Consider the following 23,180-nt stretch of genomic DNA (forward strand, 5'->3'; position numbering starts at 1 on the left):
GTACAAGGGACCTAAAGCAAATATATAGCATCTCTGTGGCCAACATCAGTGTAGAGCACATCATAAAACTTGTCAGAAGTCCAAGTTTGTGCTACACGAGTATCATTGTGGTTGTCTCTCATAAAATACAGCTTTCACAAAAGGTGCAGTTGCATCCTTCAGGAAAATGAAGACATTATGCAGAGGTTTTCGTTCACTGGAAGATTAGGATATGGTTTTCAGCCATTAGGCCTTGATTTGTGCATGTGGAAAATTATGCTTTCATGCATCTGTGCTACTGGGTTTTACACGTGCAAATTTTAATCATGGTGCATGTCGATGTTAGAATTTTTAATGTATACGTTGCAAATGTTTGCACCTGTAAAATGCAGAGGCATGTATGTATGCACAGTTTTGCACATGAATAAGTTCAGAGCCAGCACTTAATAAATTAGGTGGCAGACTGGCTTAAAATTTGTCCCTTAAGCAATGTCTTTTTTTATTTTGTATCTTTGTGTACTGTTCCATTGTTGTTGTAGTCACACATCAGCAAATCACTCTCGAATAAAAGTGGATTAAAATAAACAATTGACATGGAAAAATTCTTTTGCCAAAGGTGAATGTTGGTATCAAACAAACAAAAAACCCCACCCTCGGGATTTTTTAGCATTGTCCTTCTATGAGGACATTACAGTTGATTTGTAAAGTGACATTAGGAATTTGAGGCTTAATAAAGTTTTCTCATTTGATCTTAATGTGTTGTGTTATACCTATATCAGTAATGCACAGTTTTGACACTTCCCCTTATTTTTAGTCTCTACACTCAGTTTAAGACTAAAACGACAAACTAGGTACACTGCATTCCCAAAATAAATGCTTTGGTAATTAAAGTCACTTGGCCTTGTGGTTATTGCCAATATAACTGGAAAAGTGTGTATCCTAACTTAAATTGGGCCCTCCCTTTTAGTGTTCGGTTTTGTTTTTTGGTTAACAGGTATTTGTGTATTCAGGTTTTTTAGCTTGAATTTCTTGGTCCTTTGACAGGTGAGAGGAATACTTTCATGAAAACAGATATATCCATTAATTATTTGCCAACTCTGTTTTTAAAACAAGACAAAACAATAAAATCCTATATTGTAGTACTTGAACAGCTAATTCCAAAGGTTAAAAAATGGATTTGAAAATTAAGGTGGTAATAGAGTGCCTTAGAGGAATAAAGAGAACTTGCATAATTTTCCAGTAATTACTGGAGATCATCTTTAACACTGTAAAATAGAGAACTTCTCAAGTACTTAATTACTAATTTGAGACTTTCTCCAATGAAGACTGTTTGAATTACTCCATTTGCTTTTCAAGCAGGTGAAAAAGTTGTATTTTTAATTAGGAAAATATTATTTCTGAGGAGTTGGTTTTCACCCGCTGTATATGCCTGAAAACTATAGGTTCTAAAATTAGGCATCAAGGCATCATGCCCTTCCTCAGAGTGGAATGTTCGACTTCCCTACTGATATCAGAGACTACCTTTTTTCATGTGAGTTAAGTCTTTTTAATGCCCCTGGGGCTTAAAATCTATTGTCTGAACATTGGTTTCAGAGTAGCAGCCTGTTAGTCTGTATTCGCAAAAAGAAAAGGAGTACTTGTGGCACCTTAGAGACTAACAAATTTATTCGAGCATAAGCTTTCGTGAGCTACAGCTCACTTCATCGGATGCATTTGGTGGAAAAAACAGAGGAGAGATTTATATACACACACACAGAGAACATGAAACAATGGGTTTATCATACACACTGTAAGGAGAGTGATCACTTAAGATAAGCCATCACCAACAGCAGGGGGGGGAAGGAGGAAAACCTTTCATGGTGACAAGCAGGTAGGCTAATTCCAGCAGTTAACAAGAATATCAGAGGAACAGTGGGGGGTGGGGTGGGAGGGAGAAATACCATGGGGAAATAGTTTTACTTTGTGTAATGACTCATCCATTCCCAGTCTCTATTCAAGCCTAAGTTAATTGTATCCAGTTTGCAAATTAATTCCAATTCAGCAGTCTGCTGAAGTGAAGAAACAGATTGACATTGCCAGAAGAGTACCCAGAAGTCACCTACTACAGGACAGGCCCAACAAAGAAAACAACAGAACGCCACTAGCCATCACCTTCAGCCCCCAACTAAAACCTCTCCAACGCATCATCAAGGATCTACAACCTATCCTGAAGGACGAGCCATCGCTCTCTCAGATCTTGGGAGACAGACCAGTCCTTGCTTACAGACAGCCCCCCAATCTGAAGCAAATACTCACCAGCAACCACACACCACACAACAGAACCACTAACCCAGGAACCTATCCTTGCAACAAAGCCCGTTGCCAACTCTGTCCACATATCTATTCAGGGGATACCATCATAGGGCCTAATCACATCAGCCACACTATCAGAGGCTCGTTCACCTGCGCATCTACCAATGTGATATATGCCATCATGTGCCAGCAATGCCCCTCTGCCATGTACATTGGCCAAACTGGACAGTCTCTACGTAAAAGAATGAATGGACACAAATCAGACGTCAAGAATTATAACATTCAAAAACCAGTTGGAGAACACTTCAATCTCTCTGGTCACTCGATCACAGACCTAAGAGTGGCTATACTTCAACAAAAAAGCTTCAAAAACAGACTCCAAGGAGAGACTGCTGAATTGGAATTAATTTGCAAACTGGATACAATTAACTTAGGCTTGAATAGAGACTGGGAATGGATGAGTCATTACACAAAGTAAAACTATTTCCCCATGGTATTTCTCCCTCCCACCCCACCCCCCACTGTTCCTCTGATATTCTTGTTAACTGCTGGAATTAGCCTACCTGCTTGTCACCATGAAAGGTTTTCCTCCTTCCCCCCCCCCCCCCCCGCTGTTGGTGATGGCTTATCTTAAGTGATCACTCTCCTTACAGTGTGTATGATAAACCCATTGTTTCATGTTCTCTGTGTGTGTGTATATAAATCTCTCCTCTGTTTTTTCCACCAAATGCATCCGATGAAGTGAGCTGTAGCTCACGAAAGCTTATGCTCTAATAAATTTGTTAGTCTCTAAGGTGCCACAAGTACTCCTTTTCTTTTTGTCTGAACATTGTATAGCTTTGCCTTTTAAAACTGAGAAATTACCATTTTTATATTTTCAATATTCTTTATTTGCAGGAAGGCACACAAGTTGAAAATATTGATTGCTAGCACATGTTGCTACATTTTTGGCTATCAAATGTGAAGCGAATGTATTGTAACATAAAAATATTAAAAATTATATTTTAAAATTTAAAAAAACATATAGCTTTGAGATTTTATTGACTGACGGCCCTATCCTAAGTCCATTGGGATGAGTGGGCTTTGTATCTTGCCCTAAAACCTTTTTACTTTTAACGATCTGCATCTGGTTTTCATGAAAACTGAGAGATCTTTTCCATAAGTAGAAGATGATGATTTAAAAATGTCCAGCTATAATTTTTAAGACATTAGATAGCTGTGGCCTTCGCAATGATCTAAGAAAAATATTCCTGATTCCACTGTAATCAGTTTTATCAAGAGGTTCAGTAGTGATTATTAGACCAGTCTAACTCTGAGCTGCTCTACTGTAACTTAACTTTCTTTTACTTGGAAAATATATAACTTGTATTATGAAGAGAGAGAGGATGGATTTGTGATTTAACTCACTACAGTTGAAAGACGTGGGTTGCCTCTTCTGTCTGTTTGCTGTGTGACTTTGGGCAAGCTGCTTAGCCTCTGTCTCCATTTCATAAAGTGTACATTATTATACATACTTCAGAGGGGTGAGGTGGGAATTTAATAAGTGCTGGTAAAGTGCTTTGACATGATCCAGTGACAGGAGCTCTAGAAGTCCATGATATTGTTTATAGAGTGACTATTTTCCCATCCAAATTCACACAGAGAAAATACCAACCCTTAGATCCAGCTAGGCTCTTGTTGAAAGCCCTTTAATTTGAGTCATATTTTAAGAGAGTATTGGGTTTACATTTACAGTTCCGATTATAGCTTGGTAGTAATGTTGCATGGCTCCAGTCTCATGGCTAGTAGAGGTGTCATCTTATTCAATCTGAGTAGCCAACCAATGTGAAAATGCTATGTCATTGAGCCCTGGAAAGGCCATATACTGGCCCTTTCACCAGTTGGCATCTAAATTGTCATCTTTTGGTTTCAGGCTTAACCCATTTGATGAAAAAGGCTATTCACACCTCTGCATTGCTGTTTAAGTCTGTCTGCCAGTTCTCAAAGTTAACATTGCATGAGTTTTAATACATGATTAATGTTTCAATCTTTATATATAATTTAATGGAAGCTAAGATTTAGGAGCACAAGTCTGCAGCAAGTGTTTGCGTTGTGTCCATCAGTTCAGACTTCAAACTCCTGGGGGGTGGGCGAGTAGACCTTTCTGAACTTGTAAAACAGTACACTCCTGTGATGCTGTATAAGTAACAATTTCTGTCCATTTTTCAGGAATTTTCAAATGGCCATCTAGGAAATGAAGAATATGATGTCCCTCCTCGACTTTCACCCCCTCTCACAGCTGCCTCCATCCTCCCTAGTATGAAGTAAGTTATCTTTGTCTGGTGTTTTATTATAAAAGAAATGCATTAATTACATAGACAATCGCACTGATTCTGAACCACTGTAAAAAAGAGCGTTAACAAAGTTCTCCTGGTGGATGTATTTCCCATGAACTTGAATGGGATTTTTCAAAGGTAAATTGTGTTGACTAAATGGGAGCAATTGTAATGCTAATTTAACATGTCACATTTTTTTATAGTAAAATGGCATGAATTCTGGCAGGCTCCTGTATAGGCTCCTGGCAGTGGGAGTGCAGAATAGAAGTTAGCCGTTCTTATTTCAGTTCCCCTCCTAAGCCCATGGAGAAGCTACTTAAAGCCATTCATTAGAGGAGATATAGGACAAGGTCTAGAGGTAAAGAGCGTGGTCTGTGTGTGTGTGTGTGTGTGTGTGTGTGTGTGTGTGTGTGTGCGCGCGCGTGCGCGTATCATCCCCAATCCAGCAATGGTGTTTATATTTTCTGTGCTTATTCCTGCATCTAATGCTTTACCTGCAGTTCCTGCTGGCCAGACGATGATCCCACAGTATGGCCATTGTTGCAGAGTATAGTATGGGCACCCATTTAGTTGGGATCAACAGATGCCACTTTCCTCTCACTAGCCAGAATGTGGCCTGGTGAATTTTGTCATTTCAAGTTGCAGGCTAACTCTTAAGCTTTGAGTTGTATGATTTGTTGTTTAATGCCAGATGTTGCTCTCGGCAACAAGTGAATCTTCTGATTGGGCTGTGATTTCCCCCAGGATTTTCTACAGAAGCAATGGATTCTACAGCACTCCAAACCTTCTTTTGTAAATAAGTTGTACACTCTGGACTTTTTTTTCTTTGTAAATCGTATTATCCTATGGTACTTGATGGCCCCTGTGACGGGAAGTCACCTGATGTTCTGAGATACCACCAAGTGTATCGGTTCTGCCAGCATGGGCCCCCTTTTACCTGTGTTGCTGAGCCAGGCTCTTAAAACTTCCTCTAACACACACATAGGCAGGGCCCCACCCAGCTGCAGATCAGCTCTGGGAAGACGCAGCTTAAGGGACTTGCTCCAGCATTCAGAAGTCCGCCTCTCTTGGAGTAGACACAAAGGTATATTATGTTCGCCTCTTTCCTCAATGTGGATAAATGCACAATTTCTCGCCCCCACTTCCCCAAGTAGAAATCACATAAAATGGGTGATATTATAAACCAGAAATAAATGTATTAATTATAACAGGTGTATTTTAAGTAGTTAAGGAGGTAGCAGACAGAACAGGGCAGATTACTAAGAAAATGAAAATAGAGCATGCAAACTAAGCTTAATACACTAAAGAAACTAGTTACATGTGAGTTCTCACCCTAAACATGGCATCTAATAATATTCTTAACTGGCCAGATGCCCTTCTAACCTGTGCCCAATTCTTTCCCCCTGTTCAGTCTTAGTTGTTTCCAGGAGCCCTCTTGGGTGGGATAGCAGGGGAGACCGGACGACCTGGATTACCTCACCCTTAAATAGGATTTGCATAAGACAGAAGTTCTTTGTTTCCCTAGTTTGGCCCCCCGTCCTTTACCGTGGAAAGTTACAAGAAGTCCCAGGCAATGTTTTCATATCCGGGTGACGAGCACCTGACTCTGTAAGGCCCTGATAGCCATTCTTCACAGGCTGACCCACAGGTTCACAAGAAGACTAAGCTCTTTACTGTCCATTGTCCTTGTTGATGGGCCATCAGCATTGTCTGGCTTTTTCATTGTTGTACCTGAAGGGTTGGCAATGGGCGTGACCCAAAGTAGCATAGCTGAAATACAGACAATATTCCTAATTTCAGATACAGAAATGATACATGCATACAAATAGGATAATCACATTCAGTAAATCATAACTTTTCCAGTGATCTCACATGAGCCATTTTGCATAAAGTATATCTCAGTTATGTCATTAATATCAAAAGCATATTTTCATAAAGAACATGGAATGACATGTTACAGCCCCCCTACACTATGTAGTTCTTAGGCACTGAAATAGTGTAGCTGTAGTTGTGCAATAAAATAATTACATCTGTCAGCGTACTTAGCACCTATTGAAAGAAAAAGAATTGTAACAATAGAATTTGACACTTCCAAGTCTTTTGAAATCTTTGTAAACCCAATTTGCTGTAACGTTTAGGCACAGCAGGAAGAGAACAGCATTAAGGGTGAATGTAGCTCAGAATGTCATTGTTCTGCCACTCTTTACTAAAGCATAAAGGTTATAATAAAACTGCAATTGACAGGAGACGCTTCCATTATAACTAAGGCTACATTTTAGTCTTGGATATTTTTAGTAAAAGTCAGACAGGTCACGCGCTGCCTCCGCCCGGGAACCGTGGCCAATGGGAGCCTTGGGGGTGGTGCCTGCAGGCAAAGGGCAGCCCACAGAGCTGCTTGGCCACACTTCTGTCTATGAGCTGAGGGAGGGTGATGTCACAGTTTCTGGGGAGGCCCCCCCCCCCCAGGTAAGCGCTACACGGAGCCCTCACCCTGTCCTGTGCCCCAACTCCCTGTCCCTTCCACACCCAAACTCCTGCTGCTGCTGGGGAGGGGGGTATTGATGGCCCAAGACCGCCCCAGCAGTGGCCAGTGTGACTGACCATGTGCTGCCTGAGCTGCTCAGGTGGCCCCCGGACCAGGCACACCGGCTGCTGCAGAAGTCACGGAATCCATGACTTCTGTGACCTGACAAAACAGGCAGGCAAAAACAAAACAAAACCTGACATGCAGCCTTAATTATAACGCATTTTCATTTGCTCACCACTTTCTGGAAAAGTCACCCTTTGAGTTGAAATTTGTTTATATTTATTCCAAGTTCAAAGGTGAATTTATTTTGGGTAGTTTCTAAACACAATATGCTCTAGCCATTTTCATTGTTGTTTGAGCATGGGAAAGAGAGGGAAGCTTGCTTGTAGCTAGATATCTCAATATTGAAACTGGACATCTGTATATTGTAATAAATGCAGGCATATATATTCCAATCATAGTTTCGAATAAACACAGCACAGTACATGCATATATTTAAATGTTTGATTCCCACAGTCTGTGTGAGAGAGAATATTGGGTACAGTGACTATTTCAGAGGTAGTTAAAAATGGAAATTTTTGTTCCGGACAAAATTGTGATATTTCAGCATTTATTTTCATCCTGAACAGAAAGTTCATAAATGACTGAATTTGGAAATGTCAGAATGTTTAGTTTTGGCTTAGTTTGTCATTAACCTGTTTCTGCTGAAATTGTCACTTGCCTCAGGGTCCCATTCTCTTCTATGGGCTGAGCTCCCTGGCTGGACCACATCTTCCATGATGCACCATAGCCACATGACTCCCATTGTGCACCACAGCAGGTCAGCCAGAGATGATTGTGGTGTATCATGGAAGTTGTAGTTCCACCCGGGTGTCTAATGGACAGAGGCAAATGGGCGCATGAACATCCGAACTACAGCTCCCAGGAAGCACCGCTGCAGCTCAGGCAGACAAAAATTGTTGAATTGATGCAAAATGAAATGTGTCAATTTGGTTTGACAAACAGAAACATTTCAGTTTCGTTAATCTGACCAGAAACTATATTGTTTCAGTTCTATTGATGGAAAATTGAAATTTGCCATAGATAATTTTCCTTTTGCAGAAACATTCCCCCCCCCCAAAAAAAAATTGATGGGAAATACACACCCAGCTCTAGTTTTTCGTGATGACTCACTTTGTTTTTTGTTTGTTTTAAAAGCCAAGCACACTTTAAATTAAAAAAAAAACATTACCTTGGTGTGTATAAGGTTTTTTGTTAAGAAAATTCAGGATATACAACTATAATTGTGCTGCATGGTATGGGTGCTAAAGCAGAAAAATTATCATTGTGCATAATAGCAAATACTACATGTGTCCCATTTTAAATTGACCCAATTAAAGATCTTAATAATCTGGACCTAAGCTTGATAAAGTATGTGAAACCAGGTTGATATTGGTATTGCGCTTTTTAAAACTAATCAGCTTAATGAACTCAATCATATTTACAACAACAAAAATTGCTTTCGAGCATATAACATGGATAAGGTTCAGCCTGATGAAATTTGAAATGGTTCAGAGAATATTTTTACAAATTTTTTTCTCTAAAATTTGAAAGCCGTTAGCCCTCATACATATGTCAGACTGTTTTCTGTTTGGTCAAAGATATTCTAGCTCCCCATAGATGTTCTGCTGCAGTCTGACCTAAATCCCCCATCTTTTCTATTCTCAAGCCTCTGTTTAGCTTTGGCTGGCAATGAGGTCACATTATACAGAACAGTGGGTTTTTTTCAATTATTTTCATAAAAGTAACTCCAGCATCAGGACTACGGACACTAAGATCCTTTCCTTTTGTTATTTTCTGTTCCTAGTTGGAAACCAGATCTTGCAAAGTCACGGACTAGGTTTTTTAATTTAATGTTCTCAGAGCCTGATCACATTTACACTAAGACCCCCTTCCACTTCCAAATGTAAATGAGAAATCAGGCACAATGTGTGTCACCTGAAATATCAGACATTAAAGTAAATTTACATAGAAATTCAGGAAATATTTTGAAAATATTTTTATTAAGTATTAAATATCATTAAGATAAAAATCACCACTGCTATTTGTTGCGAGATAGAGCCTTTTTAAATACAAATTGGTTGAATTTTTAAACGGTCTAGTAGTAATGAAAAATATTGGGGGGCACAAAATTAACAAATTGAGACTCTTTTAAAAACTTGTGGATAACTCTTTTAGAAACAGATTAAAATAAACTTATTGCAACCAAAATGCCATGATTAATTCAGTAAAAGAAAAAGGTGATTAAAATAAGCTGCTAAATAATAGTTGTCATATATAGCATTTTAATTGGTAGATCTCAAAGTGCTTTACAAAGGAGGTCAGTATCATTATCCCCATTTTACAGATGGGGAGATGGAGGCACAGAGGAGCAATGTGTATTGCTCATGGTCATCCAGCAGACCTCTGGCAGAGCCAGGAATAGGAGCCAGGCCTCCTTAGATCCAGTTCAGTGCTTCATCCACTAGGTTGCACTGTCTCCCTTCTGAAATTTCATATATTTTGTATATCCCTCATCCATTTGTACCTTGCCAGCAGCTTTGGGAAGCTATTCCCATATGTCTCACTTTCCCTGCCTCTGCCATATTTGAATACGGTAGTCTTAAGTATTCTATAAAAAGTACAAGAAAACTTTTGAAAGAACCTTAACAATATTTTGCAGTTGCAAACAATTGTCAATAGTTGCAGAAGGGTTTATATTTTCCTTGTCTGTGGGTTTGTTTTTGTTTTTTTCTTTTTACCAGATGTGCCATATCATTTGGGCTGCTGTTAACTTTGTGATTTTTCTGTGTCCTGCTGATTCATCTTCATCTTAGGTCCTTGATCTTCCTGCAGAATCTCAAGTTTTGTCAAATGCTCTTTGAACGTGTTGAGTTGACTTTATATTGCAAAAGAACATTCCCCTCATAATTAAGTAAAATGCATACCCCACTGGTAGCACCTTTACGAAGCACATGACTTGTATTAATTTGTATTTTCCACTCTGCGACTGAATATCTGACCCAAAGTGAAAGTAATTATGCTGTTGGTACTGGACTGTTCAAAATCCATATTATTGTATGAATCACTAACGAACTGCATCATTTTTATGCCTGTGTTCCTTGTTAAGTGGAATTTAGTGTGAACTTTTTTCCCTTTCCTATGACTTGCATACCCTCAAAATCTGCTTTCTCTTTTTTAGCAATTTTGATTAATTGGCTAGTTTGCATTGAAGAAAAGTAATTTTTCACATAATGCATACAATAAGACATCTTTTCTCAAAAGCTGTCCTATTTCTAGCAAAATCATGCTCGCCTTACTTAGGTGAGTAAGTCATTTTTACCTTTTTGCTAGTAATGTGTGGTATACCACAGCAGGTTTTTTTCTGTGAGAAAAGGCAATAAAATTGTAATAAAATGTAAAGAATTTCAATCTTCAAAGAGCTCTTTATTTTATGGATATATCTCGCATGTCTAATTGCTTTGAGAGTGTTAGGGGAAAATAGCATAAAGCACTCTGGATGTCCCCCCACCACTATCTTTTTCTTTTGTTACTTTTATTTATTTCCATTGTTTTATATGTGAAAATAAATGTTTAGAGTAAAATCCTGGCCCCACTTAATTCAATAGGAATGTTGTCTTTGATTTCAGGGAGATCAGGATTTCACCCTTAATTCACTGTGATTGTTCCTGCAATGGCATTGGAAGTAGCATTATGTATACAGTGGCTCAAGCCTGCAAGATGCTGAACACTCTAGCCCTGATCTAGGAAATCACTTAAGCACATGCTTAACTTTAAGCATTTGAGGAGTCCCACTGGTTTGCATGATTTGCTGGATGATCTGCTGGATGCCAGAATGCTCAGCACCTTGCAGGATTGAGCCACCAATGTCCAAGGTTTGTTAAGCCCTTTACCCATAAATAAGGAGACCCTTGCCCCACAGGAGCTTGCAATGTAAATAATTGTGAACTGTCAATGTGCTCAGAGTTCCTCCGGTAAAATTGAGATGGCCTCAGAATGACTTGACAACTAGTGACAAACTATTTTGATTTAATAGCTTTCCCTGATTTGCCTTTGGCCATCAATAATCTTCATGAAAAAGAGGGTGACATCTGGCTTCTTTTCAAACAACCAGAAAATATTGAGACGCCATTGATAAGGATTTTTCTCAACCTTTCAAATTTCAAACACTCCAAATGGGGGGTGGGGGGTGGAGGGGAGAGAAGGGACTAAAGATTACTTCAGTGGGGTTTGTTTGTTTGTTTTTCTTCTTTTTACCTGTACACAAATCTTTCCAGAACTTTCAAATTAATTAATAATTTTTAAAAAAATGTAAAGATCAAAAATAAATTTTAGAAATAACGTTTCCAAATATAGGCACTCTACGTATTTCGTATCACAGGATATAATGGAGTGTACATCTGATTTAACCAGTTTTGTAATTAAATCTCTGAACAATGTCTAGAACTATACCTGAAGGAAGCAAAGCCTCTCCTAAAGTGTCAAATAAATAAATTTTAGATAACTTCAAACAAATCGATAGTAGATATCCATATTATAAAATCTTGCTCTGAGCACAAGAGTCTGTGAAACACAAAATAATTTTTATCTAACAATTACAAATTCCATAGAAATATCTGCCTGCTTTGTTTTCTGTGCATCTACCTCATTAGAATAGCTTTATGCTAATAGTAGAATAATGAAGGCTTAGTAACAGGCAGTTTCTTTCTCAAGAACAGCCTTCTGTTCTTGCTATACTATTCTTGGTTAATTTATAGTATGTGGAGTATAAACCAGAAGTCCAATATGATCTCATAAAACAAAGAATAGCAAACTATTTCTATACTGGTCAGCATTGGACATCTTTTTTCAAACCATGGTGTTGCAAGAGTTTAACTTAGAATGACTTTAAAGGTTAAAAAGTAATAAAATAGTCTTCAGAGGAACTTGAGCTGCAAGGTAGCAGTACCTACTGATCCACAAATCAAAGACCTGCACAAGAGGACTTCTCTCAGAACTTCTTCTCTATGGATTCTGACCTTTCCTCGTCCTTCTGTTACATTTTTCCATCCCTTATGTGGTGGGCACAGAGCAGTGACACAAACATCTTGTCAGTTTTAACTAGGAATATTTAAATCAAAGATTGGAAAAAGTCATTTCAGCCTGAACTGCTATATTTACAAAAGGCCTTTTGTGCCCTCTACAGAAGATGGTTGAAAACTACAGTACAGACAGCTATAGAACTTAGTTCCATAAATCTTCTTCTGTTTTTCAGTAGAGAGCTGCCCTTGGTTATTGTGTGTTCACAAAATAAATTGGATTCCTGCCATTCACAGCTTGTTTTTTTTAAAGTCAAAAGAATATTAATGATTTCAGGAAAGGATATCTGAGAGGTTTCAAAGAACTAAGGAGCTCCAGACTTTGAATATATTTAGCAAATGCAGCACATATGTCATTCTAGTGCAGCAATCCTTTTGCTTTCTCTCTCCGTTTTTGCAGACGCGTGATTTGCTAGATCTATAGTGGCCACACTTACCCTTTTAAAGTAGCATCTGGAGTTTGGTAGTCATGTGGCACTATTTAGTATAAACGATAAAAAAAACCACTTTCCATCAAGTACAAATGCACTGTGCCAGATGCTTCAATACTTTTTGTTTTGGTTTTTGGGTTTTTTTGGTGAAAACAGAAAGACAGGCATGACTTGATAGGGAGTTCCATTCAGCTCTATTCCCCTGACAAAAGCAGCTGGACCAGAGGACTAGAAATGAAGCCCACTCCCCTTTCAAATTCAAGTCTCTCTGTGACTCTCAGCCCTCCCGCAGTACCCCATTAAACATGTGCCTGTCATTGTGGCTTGAAGGTCTATAAAATCTCAAATCTATTGTCCATGTAAGTGATATAATGCATAAAAATGGTCAGGACCATATGCGCATTTGTTCTAGGTCTCTTAAATCAATTGTGCACCTTCTCAGAATGAGCAGTGCACCCATTATTGACTGCATGATATTTCATAACCTGTTATCCAGATTATTTTAAGGCAGTTCACTCCTTACCATTATTATTCAATTAGTTTAAGACTCAAACATTGTCTATGACCATTTCATTTAAGGTTGGAAGTAAATGACAACCATAAGAAAGCTTTACCATTTCCTACTGAGGGTGTTTTGTGAATTTTTTTATTAGATGTGGAATGTAATCATTATAAACATAGGTTTACAGTAAGGACTGGAGAACAATGAGTAGAGAGTAAAACGAAATTGTTCGCTAGAGGTGGAACTTGTCTAGTCATCACTTATCAAGATCAAAGGACTGAATATCAGCCTTATTTGTAGAGGTTTTTTCTTTTCATAGTGGCACTTTCCACGTGTCGCTGCTAGCTGAGGAATTACATTTTGTGTATAATTTTGTTTATACTCCGTTTATGATTAGAGTACTTTCTTCCATTTTTGTATTTTTAAAGCCAATCCCATACTTGTTACCAAGGCCGAGTAGAAGGACATGGGACTGAGTGTGTATGGGAGGAAACCTTTCCCAGACTGTGCAATGGTAATATTTGACGGCTCTTGCGACCTCCAGCATTGCAATAGCAATTGCTTTGGTTGTGTTTATTCCTTTCCTTTAGCAGGGGACTTGTTGGATTTGTGTGGCTACGGACCCACTGCCAGTGTTCCTGCTTATTCCTGCCGGATCCAATCCCCTCCACCTGAGTGTAAAAGGAGATTCCATTGAGCTGGGCTTTGCAGAGTACAAGCAGTGTGCTCTCCCCAGAAAGTACTTCTGTGCTCCTCCTCCACAATTCAGTATGACTTAATTGGGTTTGCTGGGGTCGGGGCCCCCTGTATCACTATAGGCGAGTGACAGATGAAAGGGACAGGGTCCTAGAAGTGCCCGTATTTTTATTGTTAACTCCAGTGTAGCACATGTTCAGTCTGATCAGAAAAAGCAGGTTTCTCTGTTGCTTCAGTAAGCGAGAGAGGCTTGAATCATAACCTGAATTCTGGGAAAGTTTGCAGCCAAATCTTGTAAGTCAGGCCACACACCAGCACTGATTTCCAACCTGTAGCTCGTCAACTACAAATGACATCTTCATAGACTACTAGAATTCTATGGAGGGGAGGGATAGCTCAGTGGTTTGAGTATTGGCCTGCTAAACCCAGGGTTGTGAGTTCAATCCTTGGGGGGGCCATTTAGGGATCTGTGGCAAAAATTGGGGATTGGTCCTTCTTTGAGCAGGGGGTTGGACTAGATGACCTCCTGAGGTCCCTTCCAACACTGATATTCAGTTATTCTATTCTGTGGTTCTAAGAATTCACCACATCCTAGTAACAATGAGGGCAGTTGTCTAGGAAGATAAAATGACTATTCAAAAACTAAATCTAAAAAACACAGACAAATCTGTGATGGGGCAGAGTCGTTGCTAGAATCAGACTTCACAAAACAGGCAGCATACGGTGAATGTCAGCTCTCTTGTTGATCCCCTCAAAATACTGTTGCCTTACTGTAACCTTCATTTAGCTCCTTTGATAAATATAATCAGGTTAAGCTTCTTACATGGATGTTTTGTATTCTAAATCTATTTAAGTCTGCATGGCTCTCTGCTACTCCATTTGATAACAAAGTAGCTCTCTGGCTGTCCAAGGTTTACCAACTGCTCCACTCTACAGTCTTAAGAATGGGTGATATGGGAAAGGGAAAACAATCTCATAATTTTGTTTAGTCTGACAGGAAATCTCTCTGTCTTACTGTATTATAAACTGGTGACATTTACGAGAAATTGTTTTCTTTAGTGTTGGATCAAGCATGGTTCTCTTCAACAGTTAAACTGATGCTGGGCATGTTTTTGTTTTTTTCCCCTCTCTTAGGTGTGTCATTCCTGTAACAAATTCCCTTGCTGAGAAATCAAGGGAACATGTAGAAGAAGAAGAGTACAAGATTCCTTCATCCCATCCTGTATCCCTGAGCTCCCATCCACCTCACTGTCATAATATAAAACTTCATACTAGGTAAGGTAGTTTGCAGCATTGCACTGCTTTGGAGAGGAGAATAAAATCATTTCAGAATGAACTTTTCACAGGTTTTCTAAAATCTAATTGGTTATAATCACGGTGAAGCTGCCTGCCTTCTAAAGTCTAATCTTTTCATGCTTGGGTTATTGATGCCCTTTTATTCCCCTTGTGGAGTTGAAGGAGAATAGAAGCCATTAAACTCTGTGGTTCAGAATTTAAGTAACAAAATGCAGAACACATTTGAATCAATACACTGCGACTATCAAAATACAGCAGTACTTCCCATGGTTTCACTCTCTCCTTGCTTTGTGTGTACCAGAGTTATAACAATTTCTTTAAACTTTTAGAACCCATTTCACAGAAGACCTTCCTTTGTGTTTCACAGGAAGAAAACATTTTTCATTCAGGCTTAATATCTCTTTCACTTTAAATATATCTTAAAATAATATCTGTGAACTGTCAGTCTCTGAATCATTAAAGGGTTGTGGCAAGGAGATTTGGACTCAAGAGACATTGCAGCTGAAGGCTGTGTGGCTCATGGCAAACCTTTTGGTCCCTGACTCATAAAGCTAATCTGAGTGTGCGGAATGAAGATAATAATCAGGAGGAAGGCTGAAATATCAGAAGGGACCACTTACTAGTAGTCTTGTAGCTCAAAAGTACTTTCTTAAAATCAGTTATTGATCTACTAAGTTCTGACTCTTCTGCAGCTTAAAATTCATTAGGACTTTTTTTCCTTTCAGAATGTGATGTCAATGCAATAAAACTCAACATTCTCCTCATTCCATACTTAACCAATTAAGGTCTGATTTTACACATGTTTAATACAAGAGATTTAGCCCAGTGTGGTGAAAAGGTCACTTTCTGATTACTGCTTCTGTCAAAGTTATAAATTCTTGGAAATATAGGCTATTGTTATTAACAGAAATGCTGACATGACCTTCTGTGCAAAGATGTGAATGTTCGACTGGTCTTTGAGTGTTTTCTAGTCATGTAACCTTAAACTCCCTCCTATTCTTCTGGGGAAAGATGTTTTGATTTTTTTTTAATAGATATTCAGTGTTACTGAATAGAATTGACTTTATGGGACAGACAGGATTTTAAGACTTTACATTTATGGGCCTATTTATCAGGGGCTTTTTTGTTTGTCCCACTTGGGAACCTCTCCACCAAGTCAGCCATGTAGTAGAGAGATGAGTTGCCTATATGAATGGATGAAACATGAACATGCAGGAAAGAAGGAGAGTGCTGTGTAGGAATAAATTCCACTGGCTCTACAACTGCTTAGGACTCCTACACTAGGGGAAGTCCCCAGATAAAGAATTATAGGAAGTTTCCACTCCCTTGGTACCTCCTGTGTGGCACAAAAGGAGTGGAGTGTGGCTGAGAATCTTGTTCAGTATTTCGCAGACCATCACAGTTATAGATTTCAAAGCTGACTTTCCCACCATTCCATCTGGCCATTTGTTTTTAGCCTTGTTGATCCATAAGAGAGATTACCTTCAGCTGGTCATGGGTCCTTTAGACCAACAGTGCTAGCCTAGCACTAATCCAGGACATCCCACACAGAAAACGTCCTTAATTGTTAGTTGAAGTTGCTACAATGATTTCATATAATAACCCTTGTACAAATTACATATATAACAAGAAAGTGAGGCCTAAAATAAAAACCTGTGACACTTTTTAGAGAGTACAGAAATGATCTATTGAATGAATTTATATAAATATTCCAGATGTTACATTAATTTTCTGCTGTTAGCTAATGTCAGTCCTGAAGTGTAAACATTTAAAATTATACTTTTCACAAACAACCTTGATTCCGACCAACAGCATATACTTAGGAGCTGGAGCTAGGCAATATTTTTCATTCAAAAAAGGTTTTTCACAAAAAAAGGCTTATTTTGTAGAAATGACAATTTTTGTGGAAAATCACTCTTCCTTTAATTTTTGTTGCTGTTGAAAACACAAAAACTGAAATCTTTGTTTGTCAGTGTCTGAAAATTTCATTTTTTTCACAAAAATTAGAAAAATTAAATTTTTTTTGTTTTAATAAAAAAATTGTTGGCGTTCCTTCTCACCTGTTGTTTTTCAGCAAGCTCTATTAAGAGCTTTTTTCAATGCATTTTTCATAAATGTGAATTTATTCAGCTGTTTAACTAGCATACATTTTACTTGTAATATGCATATGCTGAAAGAGTTATACCAAATTCCCGTTGTCACCTTCAAAACACATCACAAATGTTTGGTAGGCATGAGTATGCTTATTGGCCTCTCCATTTTGAAGTTAAATTGGAGTTTTTACACTCTGGCTGGCTGCTTCATGAGAGTGTCTAGTTTTCTGGCTGTGACAAGGACTTCATAAGGGACCAAAATAATCGTGGGGTGACTTCATTAAAATTCTGGATTGAGTCCAGATACTTTAAAGGAGACAAAGAGACTGCAGTTGTTATTGTGGATGTCATGTAGTTCATGGCTATTGAATTCCAGCATCCTATTCTGCGCTTAATGAATACATATTTAATTTAAGACTTTGTGCCCATGTATTAGTATTATAGTACACTTCCAAAAGTCATATTATAATATACCAAATGGATTGCATTGTAGTTTTCTGTCTAGATTGTTAGTCAATTGATTTGTTTTGTAGCTGACTTTATTTTATTCCCAGATTTGTCTGTGTTATGGAAAGGAAAGGAGAGAAAAGACGAGTGTCTCAGTAGAACAGACCCTACTAATATAACACAATTGTATCATTCTGTTTACAATGTTTCTCCAAAAAGTATTTCCTTAAAGAGGAAACAAAGTAGCTGGGATGTAGAATATTTAATACTTGCTTACTTTGTATTTCTAGTGCCTGGTCACACTGAAGACTTCCTCATTGGCAGGGAGTTGTGTTAGGGCACTTTGTCATCTAGGGCTAGTCAACTTATGGAATATGGAGAGTAGACTTATAAAATAGGGCTAGAAGTGTCTTGTCTTGTTTTTTCCTTGATAAGGAGTCAAGGGTGGATTATTCCCTATCGTATATTTTTAGGTAACTTAATCAGTCTAGCTTCAAAGGACTCAAGCAATGTTTCTTCCTCCACTTCCATTGGAAGACTGTTCCACAGTATAATAGGTCTCACCAATAGGAAGGTTTTTCTTCAGCTAGTCAGGAAAATAATTATTCTTTATTTTCTTTTCATTTATTCCTATTTATAGCTCCTGGGACCACACACAATTCCATTTCCTCTTTCCTGTTTATATGCTTTAAATAATTGCACACGCGTTATTCATCCATCCCTTCCATATGGCCAGCATGTATAGATTTATTTACATTCCTGCTAATGGTGAAACTCTAGATCTTTCTAGCTTGAAAGGGTCAATGATTTGTGAGAATGGTGTATGTAATGTGACCTATAGTCTTCCTCCAACTGAAGAAGCTTATTTTGATCCTTCCAACCTATACAAATGTTGCAGTTCTTGTCATAGAGTTGAGGTGCCTCCATTCCTCAGTTGTTTTTTAACACTTGTTAAAATAGCACATAATTCACTATTGGGTGACTTTAGTTTCCTGTTTGTATCCTGAGCCTTTTAGCAGAGCTATCATATATTATCCACTAAGGATAATTTGTATTTTTATGCCAGGTTTTTTCGTAGCTTTCTTTACTGCCTGAATCAGCAGGATTGCTAGTTCTGGGAAGTTTTAGCATCCAATTTGACTCTTAGGCTTCTTTTTACAGAAAAATTTGTTTCCCTTTGGAGGAAAAGATAAAATTGAATATAAAAGACAAAGCAATACACCACTTTTTTGACAACAGAGGATCTACTGGAGACCCTCTAAATTGTTTTGGGCAGAGTTAATTAATTCTTTCATTTTAAGAGTTCGACTAGGAATATTATGGACATGCACTGTTTCCATGGGTTTGTTCTTGTTTAAAGGATTTTATGTCCAGTGTATTTACTGTTTGATTTCAGTAATATAATAAGGATAAATTTAATATGTAACTTAACAGTATGGAGAAGTAGCATATTCTAGTAGACTGAGCTTTGGGTTGAGAGTGAGGAACTCCTAAAGTCTAATATCAGCTCTTCCATTATCTTGCAATGGAGGGTTGCATAAATTACTTAATTTCTGTGGCTCAATTTCCCCATCAGCAGAATAGTGTAATTTCTCAGAAGGCTGTTGTGAGGATTAATCTGTTACTGTGTTTAACATGCTTTGAAAGTGAAAACCATTAGGAGTGTTTAAAAAGTTTTTATAACTTGCATTCTTCTGTTTGGTTTGATGTAATCTATGTTGTGCTATAGCGTTCATTTTGTGATTTGGGAGATAAAACTTGGGTGGTTGGTTGATTTCTTTCTTTGATCTCTGCTTTGAGGGTGTGCGAGAATGGTCAGTGTGCTGGTATAATGAATGGAACACACAATGCTACTTCAGAGATGAAGAAATCCAAAACCCCGGAGTTAGGTATGTTTTTTTTATTTTTATTTATTTGTTTTTAACTCTAGAAGAAAACCAGTCTGACACATTTAGAGGTGCAATAAGAAAGCATTCACTTCTTGTTGCTTTGTTATTCAGGAGATGCCTTTGATGCATCCACTGCTCCAGTATCTTTACCGCCTGCACGGCCTCCTTCCAGAGACAACCCAAAACACAGCTCTTTGCTCAACAGGACGCCCTCCGATTATGATCTTCTGGTGCCCCCTTTAGGTAGCCGACCTTCTGCTGTTAAATATTTAATGGTTAACATAGTTAAGATCAACCAAATACCAAGCTTATTGCAAAACAAAATAAAATAAATTCATAGGTTTATTAAGAGTTTCAAATGAGCTAGATTATTTGAAGAAAACAAGTGAGTGTAATTGTGCTGTGATCTGCAGTCAGTGCCTGTCTCAGTCCAGGCACTGAGCTCTTTCACCTTTACACATTAACATCCAAATCCCAACATTAGTCAGTTGGTGAAGACTGATCATGTCATAGAAGGTGCTACACCTGTTCCCTGCAAAATGGGAAAGTTTACTGTGGTAGTTTCAGGATTTAGTGTCATGCCAGAAACAGATGCAAAGGCAGTTTTAAATTCATCTTCTGATGATAAACAGTAGAGAAACCTTTTACCCTAAAAATCAGTTTTTAGTCACTTAATATTGGAATTAGTCAAATTTCAAGTTCTCTAAATTTGGGGGAGGGTGGGGGGCCTGACTTTTTGTGTGTTAATTTGAGTTTTCATTTTATCATATAAAAGGGAGTGACTAATAGCACCATTGGAGATAATAAATCTGGAGTTTGTTTCCTTTATATCAAGAGATTAATGTTTAACGCAGAGTACTGTCAGTGCCCAGAATCATCAAACGTTGCCCTTCCCAGTCCTAGTCCCTGGTTCCCTCTCCTAGAGCCCCTCAACTTCTCCAGTTCAGCAGACACTAACCAAGCCACCCTCTCAGCCATACTGGGGGTCTTATGCTTTCCCTCTGCCACCCTCTGTAGCCTACCCATAGCTCAGTTGTGAAGTGTTGGCTCCACTAGGCATGCTAACCCACTATGTATTATGAGGTGTATTAGCTCACACTCCAATTACATAGCGCAGTAATAGAGAGCAGCATAAGGGAGAGGTGGGAATTGCACTGTTTGACAGCCCTGAACTACACCTGTCTGCTCCTCTCTCATAATGTAGAGGGTGAAGTCTCCCATGAATCCCCAGGACTGCACTTCTTGGCTTCTTGGGCCAGATCTGCTTATCCCTATGTAAGGTGACACACAGTATATATCAACTCCAGCATGGTCTGCACATTCTCCCCCCCATGCAATCTGGTACATAGCGATCATCCTACAGTACTTTTCAGTGTGCTCTTTTATTTCACTCGGGTGCAACATCGGGAGACTGGCCACCAAGACGCTGATTATTTTACAACCTAGAGTAAACCTTTTTCCAAAAAAAACCCCCCCTCAAAACTGAGTACACTAAAAGGTCATTCACAGCATGTTGTAAAGCATTCAGTTGTGCATAATAAGAGCCAGTCTTAAAATTTCATTATTGGAGTCACTGAACTTCTAGAAAACCCGAGGAGTGAAAGCCTCTGTTAGCAGCCATGGAAAATCAATTTTAAGCTTCACTCTTTTTTTTTTTTTGTACTGTTCTTAATGAAGTTTTGCTGTTCAAATGCAGGCGAAGATACGTTTGACAACTCACCACCGTCACTTCCTCCACCACCACCTCCCGCTCGGCACAGCCTCACTGAGCATTCCAAACCTCTGGGCTCAGGAAGCAGACCCTCTTCAGGACATGAACTGTTCCTTCCTCCTTCAGGTAAGTCCCCAAGCAAACAAAGTTTTTAACTATTTTCATTTACAGCAGAAGCTTATCTGAGCTGATAAAGTTGTCATTGTCTGTTAGCTATGGGCAAAGGTATTTCTAACTGTCTAAAAGCTGGAGAGATTAGTTTTTAAAACTATAGAGATGAAACATCTCAGAGAATATAAAATAGTCTCTACTTTTCTTTTCCCCTTGTAATAGATAAAATCAATGTTTTCATACTAGACATGACATTTTGGTAAGTAATATTTTTTCTAATAGGAACAGTTATTTTGAAGTGCCAAGTTTTCCATTGGGTTCTGTATTGCCAGTATGCATCATTTGTCATATCACCACAGAGTATTAATTTCTTTAGGACAATATAATATACAATTTAGTCTTCTTTTTGACTGGGGACAACACTAGAAAAGAAGGGCAAAGAACAACAACATATTTTTGATAGAACAGTTACTGTCAAATTTTACTTCTAAACTATATAAATTGTAAAACCCCCTGATTGCAAGGAACTGCAGTTCATCCCATTGTTCATGAAATTCATATCCCCAAATCATTGTCTCTCTTTCAGTCCAGTTTTCAGCCTGCATATGGCACAGAAACTGTGCTGCTGTCTTGATTGATATCCTCCTGTTAACGTACAGTGGTTGGGTCTCCATGCTGATTAGCTTGGTTCTGTTTGCTGCCTCTGATGTAGATTGCTCCCAAAATGATTGTGGACTTACTTGTGGACTGGGGTACATACTATAGCTGTTGAGGGATTCTCTTCTTTGGGAGGTTTCAGAGGATGTTTCTGGCCAATTATCTGCCTACCCTGAGGATTCTGTTTTGCAGTGATCTGCAAGGCTCTGTATTGTCACGTATCTTCTTTCAGCAGGTATTTGAAGCTCCTGAGGGATACAGTAAGGCATTTTGGGCACTGGTGTCAGTAGTATGCAGTTGACAGGCAATTCTGTCTTGTTTTCATCACACCCTGCTGGTGTGTAGTCTTTTTCCTTTCCCAGCACATGGATGACATTGGTTGTTAGATTGAGAGCAAGCTGGCTGAGGCGCCAGATAAATTAGCAGTGATGCTAGTGGGTGGCAGAAATGATCCTGAAAGATGGTTTTCTTTCCTGTCAGAGAGGTTTTTGGTTGTCCCTCTCTTGTCTAATAGGTTCACAAATTAAGAGGTTCTGTTGGACCCCATCTATGCCATCCTTTCAAGATAGATAATTAGTTAAACTTTATTTTATTTTTAACACAACCCCACACCTTTAGCTCTGATACAGAATACTGTTCTTTTACTGGTAATCCCAAAATATAAACGCAATGAAAAATCTGTTTGAAAAAGAAATATGTTGTGTCCACATTAATAATACATATTGTTCTGCTTCAACGGCAAGTCGATATAAGTGCATAATTTTTACCATAAATCAACAGTCTTATGTACTTTTCCTTTTAAATTACATTAGACACAACGTTATTCTCCAGGAACAGCAATTATAGAAATACTTTATTGAAAATTTGACACTTTAAAAATTGGATAATATTTCCCACTTAACTGCATCATTTTAAAAAAAAATAGTTAAATTCCAAAATCAAGATGATAAAATAGAATACACAATAAGAATCCATGGATCAGAGTTGAGGTGATTGTGTTGTGTTAAATGTGGATTCCTTTACAATAGCTTGTTCATTATGTGGACAGTGTAAGGTTTATTATGTCCTTAACTATTCATTCCTTATATTTAGTGTTTAGGTCATTATTTTTCAAACT

The 23,180-nt window shown here is 38.4% G+C and overlaps 1 protein-coding gene across 3 annotated transcripts in view; it reads left to right on the forward strand.

The window, feature by feature from the left end:
- Positions 1-23,180, forward strand: part of CBLB (Cbl proto-oncogene B) — a 192,433-nt gene that overhangs the window by 153,367 nt on the left and 15,886 nt on the right. For all 3 annotated transcript variants that reach the window (XM_038408986.2, XM_038408994.2, XM_043510868.1), the window contains exons 13-17: positions 4,480-4,574; positions 14,994-15,134; positions 19,496-19,584; positions 19,696-19,827; positions 21,281-21,421. In XM_038408986.2, the coding sequence (XP_038264914.1) occupies positions 4,480-4,574; positions 14,994-15,134; positions 19,496-19,584; positions 19,696-19,827; positions 21,281-21,421 (598 nt within the window). The remainder of the gene's footprint in view (positions 1-4,479; positions 4,575-14,993; positions 15,135-19,495; positions 19,585-19,695; positions 19,828-21,280; positions 21,422-23,180) is intronic.

The sequence above is a fragment of the Dermochelys coriacea genome, chromosome 1 (genome assembly GCF_009764565.3).
Source record: "Dermochelys coriacea isolate rDerCor1 chromosome 1, rDerCor1.pri.v4, whole genome shotgun sequence".
Classification (NCBI taxonomy): domain Eukaryota; kingdom Metazoa; phylum Chordata; order Testudines; family Dermochelyidae; genus Dermochelys; species Dermochelys coriacea.